The sequence below is a fragment of the Emydura macquarii genome, unplaced genomic scaffold, assembly GCF_026122565.2.
Source record: "Emydura macquarii macquarii isolate MOO-44397 ecotype Brisbane River unplaced genomic scaffold, CSIRO-AGI_Emac_v2 contig_2676, whole genome shotgun sequence".
NCBI lineage: Eukaryota > Metazoa > Chordata > Testudines > Chelidae > Emydura > Emydura macquarii.
Genome location: NW_027132813.1, coordinates 36,631,147 through 36,654,474, shown reverse-complemented (window position 1 = coordinate 36,654,474; position 23,328 = coordinate 36,631,147). Strand labels below are relative to the sequence as shown.

Genomic DNA, 23,328 nt, shown 5'->3' with positions numbered 1-23,328 from the left:
CTGGCTCACTGCCTTTTGGGAAATTTTCGCAATATGTTGTGAGGCACACATGAGTTGTGCGAAGGGAGCTGGGAGCAAGGGGTGAAGTTCCCATCGTGCAACTTTCTCCATCCCATCATGCCACTTAAAGTCCATAATTTTCATGCCTTTTTTAAAATCCCACAAACCAACGCAGTATTTGTTGTCCATCATCTCTGACAGAAGTATGTCACTTAGTTCTGTACTATTACCATGAACATTACACACACTGGATGAACAATCCTCTGGTATTTCCAGAGCCACTGGAAGAACTGCAACAATAGGGGACATGATGATTTTCGTGGAGGGCAGATTGCTGTGGGACATATTGGAAACCAGTTCAAGGTTGTTAGTGGCATTCATGGAGCAGCTGCAAATGATGGAGCACTGCTTCTGGGCCCAAGAAGTGAGCATTCACTGATGGGATCGCATTGTAAAGCAGTGGCTGCCAAACTTTCAGATGCAAAAGGCCTCATTCTTGGATCTGAATGCCAAGCTTACACCAGACCACTAGCTCATGAACACCAGAAGGAGAGTTGCACTGACACTTGAGAAGTGAGTGGCTATCTCACTGTGGAAGCTTGCAATGCCATATTGCTATTGGTGAATTGGAAATAAGTTTGGAGTTGGAATATCCACAATTGGGCCACTGTTATGCAAGTGTCTAGGGCCATTAATCATGTTATGCTACTCAGGACTGTGACTCTATGTAATGTGGTGGTCATTGTGAATGGATTTGCAGCTATGGGGTTCCTGCAGTGGGATGATACAAGGTGCACACATCCCTATTTTGGACCTAACGCACCTTGCCACAGAGTACATCAATAGAAAGGACTACTTTTCTGTGGTTATGCAAGCATTGATGGCTCACCAGAGATGATTCACTGATATCAGCATGGGCTAGTCAGGAAAGGAGCATGATGCTCACATCTTTAGGAACTCAGGACTGTTAAAGAAGCTGCAAGCAGGAAATTTTTTTCACTGCCAGTGGATTACCATTGGCTATGCTGAAATGCCAGCAGTGATTCTGGAGGACCCCGCCTCCCCTTGGTCCTGGAGCTCATGAAGCCTTATACTGGTAATCTTGACAGAGCCAAGGAAAGATTAAACTTTTGGCTCAGCAGGTACAGAATGACAGCTGAATGTGCTTTTGGTAAATTGAAGGGATGCTGTCAGTGTTTACTCACTAGGTCAGATCTCGGTGAGAAGAATATCTCCATAGTTATTGCTGCCTGTTGTGCTCTTCTTAATATCTGTGAGGGAAAGGGGGAAAAGGTAACTTTGAACAGCCAGACAAAAGGGCCATAAGAAGAGCTCATGCAGAGCTGTGCAGTTGAGAGAGGTCTTAAAAGAACATGTTTACGGTCAGCCACAGTAGTGTGCTGTTCTGGACATTGCTGTACTTGGCCTGGACATTTTGCGGGTTGTTAGTGATTGGTGTACATTTATCAATATCATACTGTCTTTTAACGAACCTCTGAATCACGTGCTGTCTACTGCAGTTTTATAATGATCACACTGTGTTTTCACTGAATCTGTGAGTTTTGTTGTCCTGCTATAGTCCTATTTTGAGTAGTGCTAGGAATTCTGCAGTAGATATTATGAAGTAATAAAGATGAATTTATTTCCAAAAAATAGAAATTGATTGCATACCAAAAACAGTGCAAAAATAATGTGCAATTAAAACCAATACAGTGCAAATTCCAAATGAAACAAAGCTTAAAATTAGAATGGTGGAAAACATTTTTCTCCATTTCAGTCAGACATTATACCAACGGTTAAAAAGACAAGGTGAATGAGGTAATATCTTTTTTGGACCAACTTCTGTTGGTGAGAGAGGCAAGCTTTCGAATTTACACAGATGGCTGCAGCTACAGATAAAACAGACCGATGTATGCTAGCCCCTTTACTACAATGGTGCCTTCTGATATCATCCTGGAGTGGTATGGGAAAGTGTCGTACCTTGTAGGAAGAAATAAGGCAGCCATCCCTAGAAACCTTCAGGAGAAGATTGCAAAGTACCTCTACGAAAGTTTCATTGAGATCTCTCAGGAAAATACAAGGAACATCTTATGTACATAAACAAACCACTGCACTTGGACCCCCACCCCCCCCATCAGGAAATGAAAAGCCAATATCTCTACCTCTCTTTATTGTACCTCTTCTCGTACGAGTAAAACAATTTAAAGTTAAATACCTGTGTCCTGCAAACCTAGTGTTGGGCTGGTTGCTAGCTTCACATTTAAAAATTTTAAGGGAGAATGCACACAGTCACCTGATAATCCTCCATGCTTGGCTGGTGGGAGTGGCTAGACTGTGGTGGAGTCTCAAAAAGATTTGGACTTATGGCATACCTAGACCCCTCAACCCCATCCCTCCACATATCACTCTTCCTCCTCCTTCTCATTGTTCTCAGCAGGGGTCTCCATCTTGAGTTCCACTGAAGTATCCATTGTCATCTGCGGGGTGCTGATAGAGTCTGTGACAAGTACAGCTCACTGTACAAGCAGCAGGTCTGTGGCTCGTCATCAGATCAACTGTTGGCCTCTCTGGCCATGTAGTACACCTGCTGCAGTGCCTTCACTTTCACTTGGCACTGCTGCTGATCCCTAGCATACCTGTTCACCTGCATCCCATGTGCAGTCTTTTCATAGGTGTCCACATTTCTAGGACTGGTCCATAGCTGTGCCTGCACAGCCTCTTCTCTCTACAGGTCCAGGAGATCCAATACTGCCTGTCTACTCCAGGCAGGAGCGTTTCTAGAGTGCGTAGCCAGCATGGTCAGGTGGGCAGTTACACAGAACAATGGAGAGCTGCTAGGTGTGTTTGCCAAACTGAGCAATCAGGAAAAGGCATTTTAAAAATACATGGGAGTTTTAAAGTGATGGGGAGTCTTCAGGTCTCTGTGACACTTTGGCGGTGGAGTTCACTATTGTGACCAGAGCCATCAGTATCTGGCATTGTGGAACAGCTGCTGGGGACCTATTAGAGTTGATGTAGGTTATACAGTGTCTACACTTAGTTTGCATTGATCACAGTACGTCCACCATGGCTCAAAGCCATTTGGGGAGAGTGTATTATTGGATTGCTGTAACTGAGCGCTTACATCAGTGGGAGACACTTTTGAGTGTAGTCACATGCACGAATAGGTTGACACAAGGTGATTTACGTTGATATAACTTTGTAGTGTAGACTAAGGCTTAGTGTGTTCAGTGCAGTATAGTATTTACTTCTCTCTCCTTTCTAAGGATATATATCTACACTAGATTTCTTTTTACCTGAAATTAATTAATTGCCAGGTAGGCAATACATTTGTAAAGACTAGGGCAAACACTCCCTAAATATTTATTCCAGGCTGCAAGCATTTGTACTTTAGCAAGGGATCACTAGGAAAACGAAGTGTATTTTTAACATGTTAGCTAACAGCTGCCAACTGTCCAAACTATCCTGTGGCAAGCACATTCAGCCCATCTCATACCGGTTGTCAGCCCTTTTACCTCTACTCTTCTCCCCACCCCCACCTGTTAATAAGCTCTCTCAATCTGTCTCTGGCTAGTTGCAGAAAAGCCACCTCTCTTCCTTGCTACTTAAAACTTCTGCACACAACTTTCACTCCCTACTACATATTTAGAAAAGTGGTGCAATTTTTGAAAAATGTGATCATCTTATCATAGAGGGATGTCAAATCTAAGGCTTGTAATATGTGACTTTATTTTTTAATGTTAATGCTGTTGAATTAATATGATTCAAAGAGAGAAAGAATGGGGAAAAGTTTAGACTTACTCCCCCCATAGTTTCTTGGCATATTGATCTGATGTGGCAAATGTGGGTGATAAATCACAACTTGTGTATCTGTTGCCCAATATCAACATGACTTGGAACATCCATTGTTTGCTCTCTTTTTAGTCCATTTAACATGGATTCACTTTGTTCATGTACCATTATTTAAAGTATAGCATTTGTCATTAAAATAATTTTTTTTTAAAGCCTGAATCTATAGTAGTTGAATGCTTAAAATCAATTGTATTATGTGAACAAATAAAGACAGACGGATAATACGCACAATGCCTGACTTACATGACTGTTTTATGGATAAATAGTAATGGGTCATACTGGTCTTTTCAAAGACACTTTAAAAAAAAAAAAAAAAAGTGTGCCTGGATAGTTTTGTCAGTGTGAATTAAAATACCCTGGATGAAATCCTTCACCATTAAAGTCAGTAGAAGTTTAGCTGCTGACTTGGATTTTACTCTGTCTTTTTATATAAAAAATTCTGTTGGTCATTGATTGTGTAGTATATAGTATTTCATGTGTAACATCAGTACATATTTCTTTCTTTATAGTTTAATTTACTTACAAAGAAAAAGAAAATAATTGTACAGAACTGCAAAGTGCAAGAATTTTATAGTGTTATGATAACAGTTGTTTATGGTATAATATACATGACCCAGTATGTTGATATGATTTGTAGGAATAATGATCTGTGATGTTTTAGATTACTCATGTTATGTAACACTGCCAATCTAAAAAGTCTTCAAGTCTAACTTAAACCTGAATGTTACTCACCATGGATGTTTGGCAGCCTTAATTAATTTTTTTCTGGTTTCTTATGCCAAATAATGGTGCTGTGCTAGAGCTACAGATAATTTGTCTTACCTTTTTTTGGTGGAAGTATTTATCTTTGCATCATGATAATTTAACACATAATGCTCCTTTTCAAATTATTTGAAGGCTGCTTTTTGGTATGTTGAATAATATACAGCAGATGGTGCCAAGGGGACACTGTCAAAGTTTGTAGTCCAGAATTTATTGACAGGACGTTACAATTGTTTTTATCTGATGGAGAAACCCCCTATAAAGTTTGAAACTATATAAAATTATATGACCGTGCTTTTAATATTTGTACAAACTGATATACCTACTGATTGAATTGTTTTACAGGAGTTTCTAAGAGACATCTTCAATCTTCTGTTTTTGCTGCCAAGTCTAAAAGATAGACAACAGCCAAAATGCAAGTCACATTCTTCAAGGGCTGCTGCTTACGACTTGTTGGTAGAAATGGTAAAGGGGTCTGTAGAAAACTACAGGCTGCTCCACAACTGGGTTATGGCACAACATATGCAGTGTAAGAATATTTATTCATGTTTAGTTTTTGTAAGTATTTTGTGCAAGATAGATATTTTTCAGTATTAACAGTTTGGGGTTGGACTTTTAAAAAAGTTTTTGGATGTATAAAGACCACTTAAGAATATGAGAAGAATGTGCCTTAAGTGCACACTCCCACTCTGTTAGCCCTTCTGCCCACCCTCATACTGGGACAGCCTGTCACAGTGGGGAATTACTTGCATCCCTGATAGATCCTTTTGGGAGCAGAGAACCTTCGCTTCACTCTGCATTGCCCAATAAGAAGGGGATTATGACCTTCAGTTCCCTATATACTGTAGATACTGATGCACCTTAAGGAGTTCCCTCAGACAAGTGCTCCAGGATAGGTACTGTTTCCTTCTCAATTGTCTCTCACAAGAGATCATAAGGCTTTTTTCCTTCCTATGCCATATTGCCGTGCCTTTACCTCTAACAGTCTAAGACACAAATAGTCTAGTTAAAAACAAGATTTATTAAGAATATATAGAAAGAATCAAATTAAAACTAAAGATTATGCATAACATATCTAGTCTTATAGTTGGCAAGAGTTAAGCACTAGTTAGGCACATCTTAGAATAGTTATTGTAAAGTAAGGCCTTATCAGTACGACCATTTTTCTTAAAATTTTCCCCTATTGCACTACTACTTGTGCAACTCCAGTTGTGATGATAATGAACGGAATGCTAGAGTAGACATGTTTTGCCTACCTAGTAGTTGGTTGGTTTACACCAGTTGGGGCTTTAACAGCATGTATATAATTTTCAAATAACGCTATCTTTGAAACATTTTCCCCGTTAATCTAATCTATTATTCCCCCTCCCCCCCCCTTTGCATTGGTTATTTAAAGCATCTGGCCCTGTGAGGGGACAAGCAATAAATATACAGATTGTGGAGTGAATTTAATAGCATATATATCATTCTTTTCTGCTGGAAATGGCCTCTGATCTCCCTCATCAGGCAGATGTCTGATGCACATTATTTCATTGTTTGGAAGTGCAGGCTGCCCTGATTGACGTGCAAATGACCGCTGGTGGTTAATGGGGCAGTCATCCTTTTGGCAGATGTAGCATCTCTTCCCAATATGCTCCTTGCAGTTGATCAAAATGGCTGCTCTGGATGGATGCCTTTGCCTGGTTCAGGCCTTGTGCCCCTGTTGCCTATCTGTTCCCTCTTAGATTTTCTTCTCTGTTCTCACATCACTGTTTTCATGGAGTTTAGCTCTACCACCTTGTGCAACAGTTTGAATTGTCAATATCCAGTCATGTTCACAAATTTAAATTACAGTGTTGATAAAATTATTTCATGCCTGTTAGCTCAAACTTTCTCTGTAATGGAAACCCTGCTCCTATTTATTCATTTCTTTAGTTATTTTGCTGTTTGATTTGCAAATTCATCATAATTTTTTCAGTCTTTTTTGCTCTCCAAAATTTCTTTCTATGAGCCTTGAAATGTCAGTTCAGATTTCTCTAGCAGTCTTAAATTTTCCATAAGTCATGCTATCCTAATTTGCATTATCAGCACCTTGCCATTCAGAAAGGAAGTTAGAAATCTCATTTTATCCATTTTTTACTTCCTATTATATGCCCCTTTTCTTAAAGCCTTCTGAAAAAATCCAAAAATGTCCCCATCCCTATATTTTAGGAACAATTTATAATCTACATTGGATATGGAACTGAATATGTGTTTTCTTTCTCCATTTAACTGAACTCTTCAGATACTGGCTATCTAGAGTCTTAGGCCAAGATTCTCAAAAATAGAAGCCTAATGTTAATCTCTCTCTCTTTTTTTTTTTTCCCCCTCATCTTGGCCTTGATGTCCATTTTGCACTAGCATTCCCTCTCACACTTTGGATGCTTCTTTTCCTTGTGCTGGTGGACCTTCTCACTCTGGGTGCTTCTCTCTGGCTGCAGTCTTTTTTCTTTCTGCATCTGGTATTTCTCCCACTGCAGGTTCCAATTATCCTGACCACTCATATTGTCCCTGGCTTTTCCTCCAGTAATTGTGGACATTCCATTCATTGTTGCTTTCCTCTAACATATTCTTCTCTAGATTGTCTTAACTCCTGCCCAGATTCCCCACATCGATCTGGTCCATTTGCGAGGTCTACATTCAATTGCTGTCAATCTTATGAATGTGGACTGTCTAATGGTACCAACTGTGCTTGGTTAACTCCTTCTGAGGTGCCACCATTCTCTGCTGTTGTTGATCCCCTGCCCAGCTTTCAGTGCCCATTTTCCTTACAATTCCATTGATCTGTTGATATATCGTTGAGCTTGTTAAGAGTCTTAAAATTGGAATTTAACTGTTTGCGTGGCTTTGAGCTGCTATTTCTTAAAAAAAAAAAAAAAAAAAAAAAACCCTCGTAACTCCCCTGTCTCACTTCTTTACTCTTTCTCCACACCCCAAAAAACAAAACAAAACTTTCCCCATCTTTTTGTTTTTAATAGTTTTATTTTTTGAGGTTCACTCAGGAATTCCCATATCTTAACACGAAATGTTGCCTTTGGTCATCTAATCCTGCCACTTCATGGTTCCTTATTCTTGCCTCTCTACCACATTTTCTTGTGCCCCTACTGACTGAAGCTAGTGGCAGTTCCTAGATGGTTGTCTTAACTAACTGCTGTAGGATAGGTACTCCTTTCTCCCCGACTGCACAGCTCATGTGAAGATTTAATGTGGTCTTCCCTTCAGGGATGCATTGCAATTACTTTACCTCAAAAAATGACTTAAATGGTCTAATTAAAAACTAGATTTATTAAGAGTTTATACAGACAATCAGATTAAAACAAAAAAAGCTGTGTGTAATAAAACGGTTGGTCTTAAACTCGACAAGAGTCAAGCTAGGTAGGTGCAACTTGGTATAACTATAGTAATGTAAGGCCTTGTCAGTGCTAGCATTTTTCTTAAAATTTTCTACAACTGGCATTATCAGTGGCGTAGCTCTTCTGATGGTAGTAATGGAGGAGGTGCTACTGTGCTACTTTACCCACTCAATCTCTGGTTGGACTGAACCATGTGGAGTTTTAGCAGTGTGTATGTCATTACCAGATCACACCATCTTTGAAATATTTTCCTGTTAATCTGTACCTCCTGTTTCTATTGGGTATTTAAAGCATCTGGTACTGTGAGGGGACAAAAAGACGTTATACACTACTGTGTATGGAATGAGTTTAGTAGCGTATACATTAAACCCTATTTCTCTTACCTCACTAATTGTTGATATGGCAACATTATAATTGTGAGTGAATGGTTTTGTCTTCCTCAATTCTCAGCTGATCAGATGGGAGCAGGGTTTTTGCAACCTGTTTTTTGTTGTCCTGGTGTGCAGATGTTTAGCCTATGTATACTACAATAATTATCTAGTCACTTAGTCTGAATCCAGTTGCCTGCTGAGGCACCTTAGGTAGATGTCCATACTGGTATTGCCACATCATAAAACACAATCAGTAAGGTAGGACAAAATTGTTTTTCAGTGACGTTGCTGTCACTAATTCAGATGAATGGATCACTAGCAGTGATCATACCCAGGAAGGGAAAGCATAACTATGGAGAAGCTAAAATGGGCCAGATTAAGGTGATGGAAGGGGAGAATATGGGAAAACAAGTTAGAAAGGATATGAGTCAGTAAGAGCTAATTCAAGTGAGTGGGTCAAGTGAGTGAGGCAGCAAGCCCTAGGGCTCCTGTGGAAAAAGCCTTTCAATACTTGCTGACTGAAAAATTGCAACTTCTGTATGAAAATCTAATCTGTGTTGCCTTGAGAAGTTAATTACAGTCTGGCAGAGGAGGTCTACTGATGGCCTCTTTATATTCTACTTCGCACATAACCTTAGTTTGGGGCTTGGGCAAAATGAACTTAAAACATCTCTGAAGCGGGGAGTCCTGCAAGGGAGTAGTGGTGCTGGATATAGGCTCTGATCCACTAGGAAAAGGTGTTTGGATACCTTTTCCCATTTATGAGGTCCTTCATACTCCATGAACAGGGACCTAGATTTGCAGAAATGTTCAGAAAAAGCAGAGCTTGAGTGTTTGCTACCAAACCCAGGAATGCCAATGGATGACTTCAGCACCAACCTCAATGCCCAAAGTTGGGGAGCAAAATCTCCTAGTTAAGAAGGAAGACCTGATGCCTGCTTGGGAAGAAACTACTTTTTCTTTGTGTAAAATGAGATATGGAGGATCATGAGCAACATCTGTAATTTCCTCAACTCTCCAACCTGAGGTGATGTCCACTAGAAAGGCCACTTTCTGTAACTGACAGAGAGAATGGTGAGGATGAGCTTATGGCATCTAGCACCAAGTTTATGTTCCAAGAGGGAGCAAGAGTCTTACCAGAGGGCCTCAGGTAAGAGACTTCTTTAAAAAACCTGGATGTGAAGTTGGACCCCACTGAGAAATCTCCTATGGAATCCCTAAAAACTGGACACTAAGGTGCCTGCAGAGAACCCTTTGTCAGACCCATTCTGAAAGAAATATAGAATGGAAGGAGTGATCTCATAGCAAAGATTTGATGATATCTTCACCAAAAGGAAGAATGGAGGAAATGATGACAAGGACTGGTTAGACATTCCCGGCTTTGAGGTGAGATGAGGCAATTCTTGAAATTGAGGGAGATGGGATCAGTGTGGAGGACTGGCCTTGTTATAGAAGATCTTATTTTTTTGGTTGGCAGAGGCTGAAGCCTTGAGACAGCTTAAGGAACTCCATGAACAAGAATCATTGTAGCTAATTTGGGTCTAGGGGAATTGGATGGCACTGAGTCCTGCCTATTTTCTCCAGAACCACATCATGGAAAGAAGAGAGAGAGTAAACTAGCTCTCCTGTCCAAGGCTCAAAAACCCTTCCATCATCTAGCAAGATGTTAATCAGGGGAGTCTGTAACCAGACAACAATTTTCCTAATAGAGGGACTGTTTTCTTGGATGGATTTCCTTGCAGCTCAACAAATAACCTTGATGATTCAGATGGCCTAGTACTTGTAGGACTTTGAGGGACCCCAGTCTTTCTTTTCCCTGAGTTATAGGACATTGGATTCTCTTTAGAGGGGAATACTCTGAAGCTTTCCTTGTTGATTCAGGTACGTCATTTCAGCTATTCTGTGTTAGCTGATTGAGACATGGCTGAGTGGAGGAGCTCCAGGAACTTGAGAGCCAACCTGATGACCCTGAGTTCCAGGATGCTGAAGTGGAGTTTTCATTCCTGGGAAGACCACAATCCTTGGTCCTACTGTGAAGAATTGTGAACCCTTATTTGTGGAAACTGCACATCTGTAGTTAACTGGGGTCCCCAGCTGTCTTGCAGTGGGGATCTCTTTTCATGTCTAGAAAACTGTGCTTTCCTGTCACCAAGTGAAAGAAGCTTTCACTGCTTGATGGGAATGAATTAGTGGTTCCAAGTTTTCCTCTCTTGAGGAGTGATGGGATGCTAACAGATACTCAAGGAGACATTCAGAAAGAAACTTGGCCCATTCCATCAGGTTTTCACAGTATGATAGGCCCCCAGGAAGGCCATGTATAACTGGATAGCTGCTGTCTCCCTGGACTCAAAAAGAAGAATTGGGGCCTTGAGATGGAGTATTTCAGTTACAGGGAGGGAATTACTTGTGCATGTGCCGTGTTAATTACTGCTCCTAAAAGGCAGTAGTTTCTGGGAAGAAGAGCTGTATTTTCATTTGCCACAAGGCCAAGGTAACTAAATGTCATCAGGTCATGCATACTGCTGCTGAGGTTTTCTGAAAGATTGAGCCCAGACCCTAGTTCTGAGTGTAGCTGCAATGACAATCATGATACTTTCTGAAGATGAAAGTTTTTAATTGGAAGGCCACGTGTCCTGCAGTGGAACCTCTAATTGGTCAGGAATATGAGGGATCTGAATTCTCAATTTCAGTGGGTGCTGGATAGTTATCTGAAATCTACAGGTGATAGCTTTGAGTGGAGAGAATCCATATAGTATTTGTGGTATTTGACAAAATAATTCAGATTTTTTAAATTCATTTTAGATCTTGGATCTTCTCCGCTTCTATGGACTATGAAGTACCTAGAATAAGACCCCTTTTTCTTATCTTTGGGATCTGGCCATGTGGCCTGGTAGGGATGATTAATCATTTGCAGGATATTCTGTCTTGTTTTAGGGCCTTATGGGAGGAGGTCAAAGGTTAGATACCCCTAAATCAGCCCTTAAATTGATAAAATATTGAACCATGTCTTTGATCTCATTAACAGAGAGAAGCCCCCTTGCAAGGTTCCTGCATACCAAGGGGGGGCAGCTTGGAGCAAACCTTTGTCTCCTTCTCAGTCATCCACTTGATTGGTTTTCTAGAAGTACATGAGGATTGTGATACTGATCTGAATGCTGCCCAGTTCAAATGATTATTTAATAGCCCTTTCTGTTTCCTGGCCAGGGGGTTATGAAGGGACACGTTAATGTATAAAAGTAGATCTGAGCGCATACAATGATCTGTTGTTGGGTGAGACAGCCAGACAGTGCAGAATTCAGGGTTCATCTTCTAGAACTTGGGGAAGTACTTGGGCAGCTTGGGAATAGACTCAAGAGAAGCACACTTCGTTTCTTCCAGCTTCACAATAGCTTGTGGATAAACAGAATCAACGCTGCGAGGTTGTTTTGGAGGCAAATGCAGAACCTTGCCATGTGTATTGAAGATTTGAATTCCACCAGAGAGATTTTTAAGATGTTTGTTATGTGGGACATCAAGTAAATCCATTACCCTGAAGTGACTCTCTTGTAGTTATCTGAAATGGAAGGGATCCTGTCACAGTGGATTGATCCAGGTCTGATCCCAGCTCATGCTCTTTGGGGCACTGTCCTGTCTGAGAGGGAATGGAAATGAAGAATGAGGCTTTTCCTCCCCTTAGGAGCAGGAAGATTCTCTTATGATAGAGAAAGAGACAGGAAATTAGTTTGCTGGGAGGGGAAGCTCTTTTGAGAAGCTTTTTTTTGGAAGGGAGGAAAAATTGTTTGTAGTGGCGAGTATGGAGACAGCAAAGGCTTTATTTATTCAAGTTATGGCTCATGGATGAAGAGAGTTCCATTATGATAGAGGGTGACACAAGAGATTTGAGTGTCTTTTCCCTTCAGCATGTTATCTTCTGACCCCGCAATCTGATGTCAGGAACTCCTAGAGGCTCCCGTTCTTGGGTATCCAGTTGTACTTGAAAGCTGTTCTGCATATCCTGGTTGTTCGTGGGGGCTGCTGAAGCAAAACCCTGTTCCCTGGTCTAGAATTCTGCCAGCCACTGCTTGGGTTTGGCTATGGCAATTCCAAGCCAGACTGGAGGGGCATGGTTTTGGGCAAATAGGCGGAATGCATCTGCTTCTAAAATTTGCCAAGAGAAGACTCTAGGTACATTTTAGTCTTTTTTTAAAGCTTTTCTGAGATGAAATCACCTTTATCCTTCTTTGCTGCATGTGATTCCAGAGCTCTGCAGTTGCCTGGAAGAAAGATGGCATGTCAGCTAGAAAGGAAAGGTAGGAGACCAACTGCAGAAAGCCTGCCTGCAAGCTGGGAAGCAAAGAATGCACTAGATGTAAAAATATTGTGTGTTTGGACCGGCTACCACCTGCTGGACTGGCAGATAGAACTCGCCCATTTGTCTGGACTGTTGGCAGCCATATCACAGAACAAGATTTATTAAGAAGAGAGAGAGCCTATCAGATTAAAACAATATAAACAGTATGCGTAATTTCTCTAGTCTTACACTCAGCAAGAGTTAAACTGTGCAGGTACAACTTGGATTAGATATAGAAAATCAACTTTACAGAAAGTGCTTTCTCTGTCTCTTCCCTCTGACCCTTTAGGTCACTTACCACATCCCCTTTGGTTCTCCTCTCTCTACTTCTGTTGTAGCATTGAAATTTCTTTGGTGTGCCTGGCTTCTTACTATAGCCGAAACTCCCCCACTGTACACAAAAAGGAAAAAAGAAAGTGGTATTCCCATGGATCTGTCACCAAATTCATTCAAGATTGTATTCAGTGCTGTGGCTAAATAGTTTTAGTTTCTGATTTTTTTGTTCCATCTTTGCATCTTATCTCCAATAAGGTTCCCACCCTTAAAGACTGGCTACCTTTTGCACAGGCTTTAGTGATCATGCTTGGCATGTTAATTGTCTTGGCATTTGGTGTCATTCTGTAATTAGCTCAGCGTTCTTTTAAAGATGTGGGGCTTATGTAATTCAGTAATATTCTTAACATTACATTTCTCTATAACAAATATAAATCATGGACATTGCTTTCAAGAAGAATCTGTAGTAAGAGCTTGGGGTGCAGACTCACTTTGGCTTCCTTTCAAATGTGACATGAAGCTGCGTGAATGGCTGTTCTGTACATTGGAAAGTACAAGTGGGTGGTGTTTGAATTGGGAGTGGCTTGTGTGTGTGAGTGACTGTGTCTTTGAGTGAGAAGAGGACTAGTTGGTAAACAACTGGCATCTTTTCTACCATCAACTTGTTAAGAATTTGCACCTGTTTCCACCAGTACTGCTTTTTACTCTCATTCAATGGCTAATGTGGGTGTGTTGAGAGAGAGAGAGAGAGAGAGAGAGAAGAGGAAAGAAGGAGAATTTCAAATGGAGACAGGGAAGGAGGAAGGCAGTAAGAATGGAGAAGAAAAAGAATAAAACAGAAAAGAAAAGACAAAGGAAGTATACGCTACAGTGTATCAGAGACTGCATCTCCTATCAGATTAGATGTGCTGCTTCCAGAAAAGATGATTAAGGCATCGATAATTGACCAGAGCTAGGGGCAATCAGGGCCAAAACACCTGACTTAAGAAATTTAATTAGACTGTGATCATTATTTTTATAATATACCCCCTATTTTTCGTATTTTATCACACATTTTTGTCACAAATAGGAAAAGCAATATTTTAGAATTATGCTACATTTGGCAGTGTCTTTTTTTTATTTGTAAGGATGCTTGTAGGGCCACCTTTCAGCAAGTCTCCAAAATGCACCCACAGTATTTGCAAGCACATCAGTTTGTGCATGCCTGAGCTGGCATTTTGAAGCACTTCTGTTTGCATGCACTAATGGGTACACTTGCAGATTTCCTAAGTACATTTCAGAGGCCTGCTGAAAATTTTCTCAGACTGTATCTATGAACTCAGCATACAAAACTGACTTTCTTAATATCCGTAACTTTTCAGAAATACATTTCTGTAAGAAAAGTGAATAATATTTTGAAAACACTTTGGTATGTATAAAAGACACAACATCAGTAATTACAATGTATGAATTCCCTTGTTACTGATGAAAACATTGCTATATGTACTACATGGGGCCAGATTGTGACTTTAAAACACAGGCTGGGGAGCTGTCAGAGCCACATTACCCCAGGCAGAGCTCTAAGGGTACTTCTACATGGGGATAAAACCTCCGTGGCACAGCTGCGGCTGGCCCAGGTCAGCTGACGTGGGCTCACAGGGCTTGGGCTGTGGGGCTAAAATGTGCTGTGTAGACATTTGGGCTTGGGCTGGATCCTGAGTCCAAATATCTACACAGCATTTTTTTAGCCCCTCAGCCCAAGCCCTGCAAGCCTGAGTCAGCTGATCCAGGCCAGCGGGGGGATTTTATCCCCATGTAGACATATCCTCAGACACTGCTTTTCCCAAAGCACAGGAAGAGCACATCTCTTTCACCAGTCTTATGGAAGATGCAACATGCATTCTCCTGCACCTCCATATACCTCAGCTAGTCAGTGAAGGAGGTGGGGCAGGATGTGTGGAACCATGACTACTACCTTTCTCCATTGGATTGGCTAGCCATCCTGGGGTCATTATAGGGGTCTGTCGGCACTGCAGTCAGGAAATATGATTGCAGCACATGTGTAAGCATTTCCAAGCTAGCTTTGCAACCTAGCTCATTAAAAATAGCAGGGAAGCTGTGGCAGCTCAGGCTGTGGCACAGGCTAGCCACCTATACACATCCCTGCATGGGACCTGGGTATGTACTTGGTGGCTATCCCATTCTGCTATGGTTCACTGTTATTTTTAGCAAGCTAGAAGCCTACATGTCTGTGCAATCACATCTCCTGACTGTAGTGCAGATACTCTAGGAGAGAGCATGTCCTGCATTCAGGAGAGCGTGGGGACTGCAGCTGTGCTTCAGACTTCTGCGGAGGGCCTTTTTGTGCTTATTTTCTCCCCCACAAAGTATGTGCTCAAGGTGCAGGCACAATCTGGTTCATTGTCTGTAAATCTAGAATATAGAAACATTATATCTTAATGAAAAGCATAATATTTTGTACTTATGTATTTTGTTGTCTTCCTAAAAATATATTTTGTGTTGATTTATTTTTGTAATACATACTTTTTCCAGCTTCCCATGCACCTTACAAATGGGATTATTGGCCACATGATGATGTTCGAGCTGAATGCAGATTTGTTGGTCTAACTAATCTTGGAGCAACTTGTTACTTGGCATCCACTATTCAGCAGCTGTATATGATACCAGAGGCCAGACAAGCCATTTTTACTGCTAAGGTATGACCTCATGTTTTGATTTTTAACTAGTGTTCTTTTTATAAACATATGCATTTTATGCTATTAATTATTTCATTATGATAAAATAATGTTAATTTTTGTTAGTGGCTAAGGTGGAAGAGATATGGGTTTTTTTCTTAATATTTACAATATGAGAGTTTTTAAAAATACAATTGTGATAAAGCCCCACTCTTAAATCCATGCTGCAAGCATGCAACATCCATAGATTACAATGAATTAAGTTGACTTATATGTAAACTGTATATAAACTGCCTGTAATTCCTGTTTCCCTGACTCCTTTCTATTTATTTGTCCTTAAATTGTGAGCTTCTTGAAGCAGATATTATCCTTCTTGAATGTTTGGAAAGTGCCCTACCCAAACTGGGTGCTATCATAAAAAAATATTAAAAAATACTATTAACAGATTAAAGTTGTGAGTGCATTGGTTGCAACAGGAAACATTGCATTCTACTCCCTGAAGTTAATAGGATGTGGATGGCATCTCTGGCCCTAACTTGTAGTTTCTTTCTGATCAGTGTTTATGAAGGAGCTCTTTTGAGCCACTGTTGTCAGCTGTTGTTCCACTTAACCACAGTTCAGTCAGGAAGCTGCTTGGTCTGGGCCACTCACCAGAACACTAGTATTTAGGGGATAAGGCCTTTAAGAACTCCAACCCATTGTAGCACCATCCTGGACTAGCCCGTTGGGAGCCATCAATCTTTGTGTCATTATTGAATGGAAGAGAGAGGTTCCTAATTTAGGAATACTAGTTTTTTTGGGTTTTGTTTTTATTTGAATAAGGACTGGGTTCATACATTAGGATCCAGGGGTTCCCAGTTAGTGTGAATTTTTAGAACACACGAACCATTCTGTAAACTACATTTATAAGAAGGTAATCTAGGTTTTTGGTAAATAATGTGCTAAAATGGAAAAAATGAGCGTATAGTACTTCAGGTAAAAAAGATTGAATATGTGTGTGCATGCACATGTGAATGTATTTATACATGATCATTATGACTGTCATTCATAAAATATCATTACAATATTTTGTATAAAAAGAAAAGCAATAATTGGGTTTATTCTTTTATAACTTTTAAATGCTGGTTTTTGGTAAGAGTTCTAATCAGAAAAAAATTAGGAAAAATTGTAATCCTATTTTATGTATTTGTTTCAGTATTCAGAGGACATGAAGCACAAGACCACTCTATTAGAACTTCAGAAAATGTTTACATATTTAATGGTAGGTTCTAAGAAGCACTTATGGGGGGAGAAAAAAGGAAAAAGAAGAAGAAAGAAAGAAAGAAAGGAATTAATTATCGCTGTATAAGTATGTCTACACTTAGTGCTAGAAGTATGGTTTGTAGCTCAAGGAGACAGACTTGCGCTATCTCTCATCAAGCTAGTATGCTAAAAATAGAATGTAGCTATGACAGCATGAGCTGCGAGATGAGTACCTGCCTAGGATCTCGGATGGACGTGTGTGACAGGTGTTCCCGGGATGCATTCTGGACTGTGGGACTGCTGAGATCTCTGTCTCACCAACCTGGGCTCACTCACACTATGATGCTGTGTAAAGCCACAAACCTGCACTGTACTGCACTTAACACAGACATCCACAGGCAGGGACACACCCAGCTGAGTTACATGAATGCTTTCCCCAGCCATTTATGAGCCAACAATAGCTAGGCTGTTTAGTCATGACGTAGATGTTTGAGCTCCAGCCTGAGCCCAAACATCTACACCACAGTTAAACAGCTCTATAGCCTGAGGCCCTTGAGCTGGAGTCAACTGACATAGGCCAGCTGCAGGTGTTTAATTGCAGTGTAGACATACCCTTAGTGTTGGTGGCAGTGCTCTGTATAAACAGTCTTTATGCTCACTATCTGCTATTATGACTCACCCCTTCTTCACTCACACATGAGGCAGTTACATTCTGGCCCTTTTTCTGATTTTTAGAGTACATAGCAATAATGTCAGTTAGCACATATGTTCTGAAATATGTACATTTCAGTATACTTAAGGAGTTTGTCTGGTGGTTGGAATAGAGGATGATTGAGAGGCAGCGTTCTGCGCTTGAGTCTAAGTTTAGTGATTGAGTGACCTTGCACAAGTCACTTCATCTTTCTTTGGTTATGTTTTTGCATTTGTAAAATAGAATTTAATAATTTTGTTTATAAAATTTTTCCCCTGCCACGGTGCTTGAAAAGTTAGTAGGTTATAATACAACAATTTAAAACCACTATTAAAATAGTATAGAAAACAAATGATGAATATCCAGCAGCATCAGTAATAAAGGTGGGGTGATACACAAGAGCTGACTAGTTAAAATGGAATTAGTGTCTGAAAAGGAAGCATCTTCAGTAGGATTTATAAAGTACAGATGGAATAGCTGAGGAGGATGGCCGAGAAGAATGAAATCCTGCATTGCTTCAAGCCTTATTCTATACTGAAGCTGGTAGGGATAATTCCCAGCTCGGATAGATGTATGTGAGTTAACTCTGCTCACGCTAGTGTGCAAAACATAACCGTGTAGGCCACAGCAACTCGGGCTGGCTGCAGTGGCTCAGAGTAGGTACCTGAGTATGTACCCAAACTGCAACAGTCACTTCTTTTTTAGCATGGTAGCTCAAGCAAAGCTAATGGCATATAAATCTACCCAAGAAGAGAATTACTCTCCCAGGTGCAATGTAGACATTGCCTTAGTGTCTGAAATGTAACTAAGTCTTGTAAGAGAAATAGAGCACCTTGAATTCTGGTTTTGACATGTTAAAAAAAGTTATAGGGTTATAACTAGTATTCAACTTTGATTTTATATGAATGTAGCTTTTCAGAAGCTATTTGGACTCTCATTTCTCATGCCTCCCTAAAATGCATGGATCTCAAATACTTAATTAAATGTAGCTATTTTTATGTGCTTAACGTCATATTAAAATGTATTTTGCAGTCTTGTTGTAGCCATGTTGGTCCCAGGATATTAGAAAGACAAGGTGGGTAAGATAATATCTTTCATTGGGCCAACTTAGAAGAGCTCTGTGTAGCTCGAAAGCTTGTCTCTTTCATCAGCCAAAGCTGATCCAATAAAACTTTTACTTCACTCACCTTGTCTCTGTATTAAAATGTAAACTATATTTAAACCTTAAAGGAAAAAACCTAGTTAAAAACCATATTAGATTGCTTGTGGGGAAAACCCACCTACTCCAACCCTTAAAAGTAAGAAATGTCCAGTTAAGGCATCCTCTTTTAACATATCTTTAACCCCCACACATCATCTTTATCACTTTCACTGACAAACTCCTCTTTGCTATAAATAAATCCCCCACACCTCCAACATACATAGTAACACCATACATGCAACACATTCTTCACAATCACATTATATATAATGAAAATCCTTAACTCTGATCAAAACGACATTAACATCAGTGTTTGTCAGACATCTGTGTACCATTGAACTATATGATACATTGTTTACCCATGGAGAAGTATGACTGAGAATTAAGCATTTCTCAAGATCAAGCTCTTAATATCTGCTATATGACATGCATATCTAATACTGTATCTGAACAGATCCACAAAATGTGAATTGTCATATCTCTATTGAAATGCTTCTATCTTACTTTTAATAAGTATTTATTTGTAATATTAATGCTATACCTATATTCTGTTAGTGATTTTACAATAGATACTCATTAGTAGCAACATATTGGTGTCCTTTTGCTACTTTGCTCCTAAAAAGCTGTTGTCCTGGGGAGTGTTGACAATTCACAGTAGGGAAAGTGTTCCCAGGAGAAATGTTGCACATAAGCAGCGGTTGCTTTTATAAGGTGTTGCTGCAAACAAGAGTCTACTGTACATATATTTGTATACTTACGTTAAGTGTATTTATATTTTTATATATATTTTATTTTAAAGTTGATTTCTTTCATATTTTTGCCTTTTTTTCCCCAAAAGGAAAGTGAGTGTAAGGCATACAATCCAAGGCCTTTCTGTAAAACCTACACCATGGATAAGCAGCCACTTAACACTGGAGAGCAAAAAGACATGACAGAATTCTTCACAGATCTGATAACAAAAATTGAAGAAATGTCTCCAGAATTGGTGAGTTCTTAAAACATGCTACAAAAGGGGCTCTTAAAGTTATAGATTTGCTCAAGTTTTGTTGACAGGATTCATTAATTTATTCACAGAAAAATACAGTGAAAAGTTTATTTGGAGGTGTCATTACAAACAATGTTGTTTCTTTGGTAAGTATCACTTTCTTTCCTGCCCGTTTCATTCTAAGGTTAAAATATCCATTTTAATGTATTGAAATAATTCATTGACTTTCTTTTGCCACTTTTCTGTTTTCATTGAGGACTGTGAGCATGTCAGTCAAACTGCTGAAGAATTCTATACAGTGAGATGCCAGGTGGCAGATATGAAGAATATTTATGTAAGTATTGCCATGGTGGGAGTTGTAATAGAGACCATAACAAATTAGTTCAGCCAGGTATAAAAGACTTCTTATGTTACTGTATTGCATATGCTGTTGCTATCCACATCTGCACTCTAATTTGAGCTCAACTCTGGGTTTTGTTGTTATTCCATAATTTTGTAATATTGAGTTACAGCAGCTGTTCCATTGCAGCAGTCCATCTGTGGATGGTACCAGGAATTGATTTAGAATTCTTCAGGAATCCTGAACTAGAAATTGTATAACTATAAAAAGATCACTTCTTGTTCCCTGCTGTGTTTTTTATTTTTTATGTTCACATTTTAAGAGAAATGTGTCATAATTCCAGGGTTAACTGCACCTCTATCCTTCTTAAAGGTGCCTCTTTTGGTCTTGGGCCTTCAGCTATCACCCCCCTATTGGCACAGAACTATGTCCCTCTCCTTCCTAGCCAGGGATTTAAGATTGCCGTCCCCTTGCAATTCACTATGTTTATCCAAGTAGGTCAGACCTTAGTGCAGCATCTGCCATTTGCTGTGTCTAAAGAGACAAAGATAGTGTCTGTCAGTGACCAGCCAGCTTTCACAAAGCACAGTACATTTATTTTGGGGAAATGGCATTACAGAGAAAGTATAGAATAAAACAGTAAGCAGTCTACACGAATGCTAAGCTTACCAGGTGTCACCCATCTTCCAGGTGGAGACCCTGGCAGTTTCCAGTCCTTCAAATCCTTCCAGCATGGTTTTGCTTTCTTAATTACTATGTTATGTCTTTTTTTTAAATCCAAGTGAGCATCTGACTCAGTTCAGCCTTTTCTTAGTTTCCTGGGCATCTTGAATGTGGTCTCAAACAGTGTATGCAATTTCCCCCTTGCCCCACAGGGGGTGGCACGTCTGCAGAATTACTCACCTATCCTGGTATTTACAGTAATTATCTCCCACTGCTTTTAGTTCCTGGGGGAAGCTTGCTAATCCTTCCTCATGCAGTGAGAATACAATTCCTAACTCACAAAAATTCAGATAACATTTGCAGATACAAAAGTTTAGTGTTCTGCAGTTTCCACACTTCCAAGATCTTGCATCTGTCACAAAAGGTTTTTGTAATTTTAAATGTCAGAACTGTTGAATGTATTAAGTGTTAGCTTAATTTCATTTCTTATACCAAGATCATTTTTTAAATTGAACAAATTTTTAAACCAAAATCGCATGTTTGAGTACTGTCCATACAGGTCCCCCCCCACTCCTGTAGAGTGGGCTTGTGCAGAGCACCAGAACCCAGTTGAAAGCTTGAACCTTGGGGGGCACATATTGCTAGAAAGAACCAGTGATGTAATGGGTCCCTCCATTTCTAGATTGTTGGCTGTCTTGTCTTTTTTTTCCTGTAGCAGAATAGTTTGTGTTGTTAATAGTTACTATGATAGGTTTAATACAGTTTGTTTAAAAAAGAAAATAGTTGATTTTCTTAGTAGGGAACTACTTTGGTTCCAGGAACCCTTCTTCCTATAAGGACGATGAACCAAAACAAAAGATTAAAGAATGCCTATTTAACAGTTAATTTCCTGGTCTCTTGATGTTCATGCCTAATGACATAGATGTTTTGGTAAAGGACATTTACCTAGCCTGTGCCACATCTGCATAAAGTTATAAACTTGGGCTGTAAGATTATGGAGTTTCATCTGTAATCTATGCTTATGGAGAACAATCTACAGCTTCCAGGGCAGACTCAGAACCAGCTTAAAAGTCACAATCTTTTCTTCAAAGTCACGATCTTGGAGTTTTCAGAAAGTCAGTGCTGAGAGAGTATCAAAAATGTCTGGTAAGTCAAATAGGGCTTTGGCCTCAGTTCCATAGCATTATTTTTTGATGTCAAGAGATTGAGAGAAGACGATATGGCATCATCAGTCTGCAGAGTCCTTTTCTAAGAACTAAAGATTCTCTTATATCCCCCAGTTTCCACCTCAGTTCCACATTCAATAGAAGAGGAGTAATCTGTGCACTTTTCTCCATCTCGGAACTAGTTCTTGTTAGCGCGGAACAGAAGTTTTTGTCAAATATGTATCAGTGTGTTTCCCATTCTCAGTGCTAATGCACCCCATGTGCTCAACACCACATTTTATTTAGCTAGCAGTGTTTGCCAGAGTGATGCCTGTACAGTGTGCCTGCTTGTGCTCCCTCATGAGGGTATAAAGGGCAGAGTGGCCCCACCACTCCCTCTCTTTCTTCTTACTGCATCGAGTCAGAACCTACCCATCTCCTATTGACTGATAGAACTTGTGGCAGACAGCCAGCTTCACTCTAATGGGTCTCACTCTTCTGCCCCTTGTAATGGGCCAGGGAGTCACCAGTTACCCCATCTCCCCAGGGAGGAACCTTGATGTGGCTCCCTCCTGCTAGCTGGGGCCAAGGGTTTTCTCCTTCCCTGCTCCTCTGGCTGCAGAGAAGCCCCGTCACCTAGCCTGGAGGAAGCTTCTCCTCCAGCTGCCACAAACCTTCTGGCAGCTTCCTCCTGCTTTGCCCTCCCCCCATCCCTTTAGGGAAGGCAAGGTTTAAGTACACCTGGAGTAGCCCTTCATTGGGTCCAGGTGTCTCTAATTGCCCTGCAGCAATCTCTCCTCTGCTTGCAGGAAAAAGGGCTTTTGGCATTCTTGGGTTCACACCCCGGCCCTGGTATACCCTTTTGTGGCCATCTGGCCTGATTTTTTCCACAAACTGTAGCAAGCTGCTTCTCAGAAAACCTCTGAAAATCTTTAGAATGCTTTCAACAATTTACCTACAATCCAAAACCCTTTAAATTGAAATGAAATAGTAGAACAGACCCTCTTGTACCAGTGTTCCCTCCTATACAGATCCCTCTCTGCAAAAAGGTGAAATCTATAGTGGGTTTCAAACCTTTCCTGTTGTGTGACAGACTCTTCCTGCTGAGGGATGGCCACAGTAGAAGCCTTTTCTACTTGGGTGAATCTCACATCACCAGCAGGTGCACTGTCTGCTTGTTGTTGATTTGGATCAGAAATTGCACCATACACAGTTCAAGCACCATCTCTCAGAACAATTGATGAGAGGGGTATCTGACCTGGGAGTTCCAGGAGCAAGCACTTTGGTACTAATGATACCAACACCGGTCAGAGAACCATAGAGCAGTAGGGCTACATTCAAAGCCATGTCAGGGAAGTCAGCACAGAGCACACCACTGGTGCACTGCCTTTGACCTCCACACCAACTCCAGCACTGTCCATGGCAAT

General features: G+C 40.4%; 1 protein-coding gene across 1 annotated transcript in view; it reads left to right on the top strand.

Moving 5' to 3' along the window:
- Nucleotides 1-23,328, top strand: part of USP34 (ubiquitin specific peptidase 34) — a 244,205-nt gene that overhangs the window by 145,801 nt on the left and 75,076 nt on the right. The window contains exons 42-47 of the mRNA XM_067565207.1: nucleotides 4,960-5,143; nucleotides 15,492-15,655; nucleotides 16,830-16,895; nucleotides 19,607-19,753; nucleotides 19,843-19,899; nucleotides 20,010-20,087. Of these exons, the coding sequence (XP_067421308.1) occupies nucleotides 4,960-5,143; nucleotides 15,492-15,655; nucleotides 16,830-16,895; nucleotides 19,607-19,753; nucleotides 19,843-19,899; nucleotides 20,010-20,087 (696 nt within the window). The remainder of the gene's footprint in view (nucleotides 1-4,959; nucleotides 5,144-15,491; nucleotides 15,656-16,829; nucleotides 16,896-19,606; nucleotides 19,754-19,842; nucleotides 19,900-20,009; nucleotides 20,088-23,328) is intronic.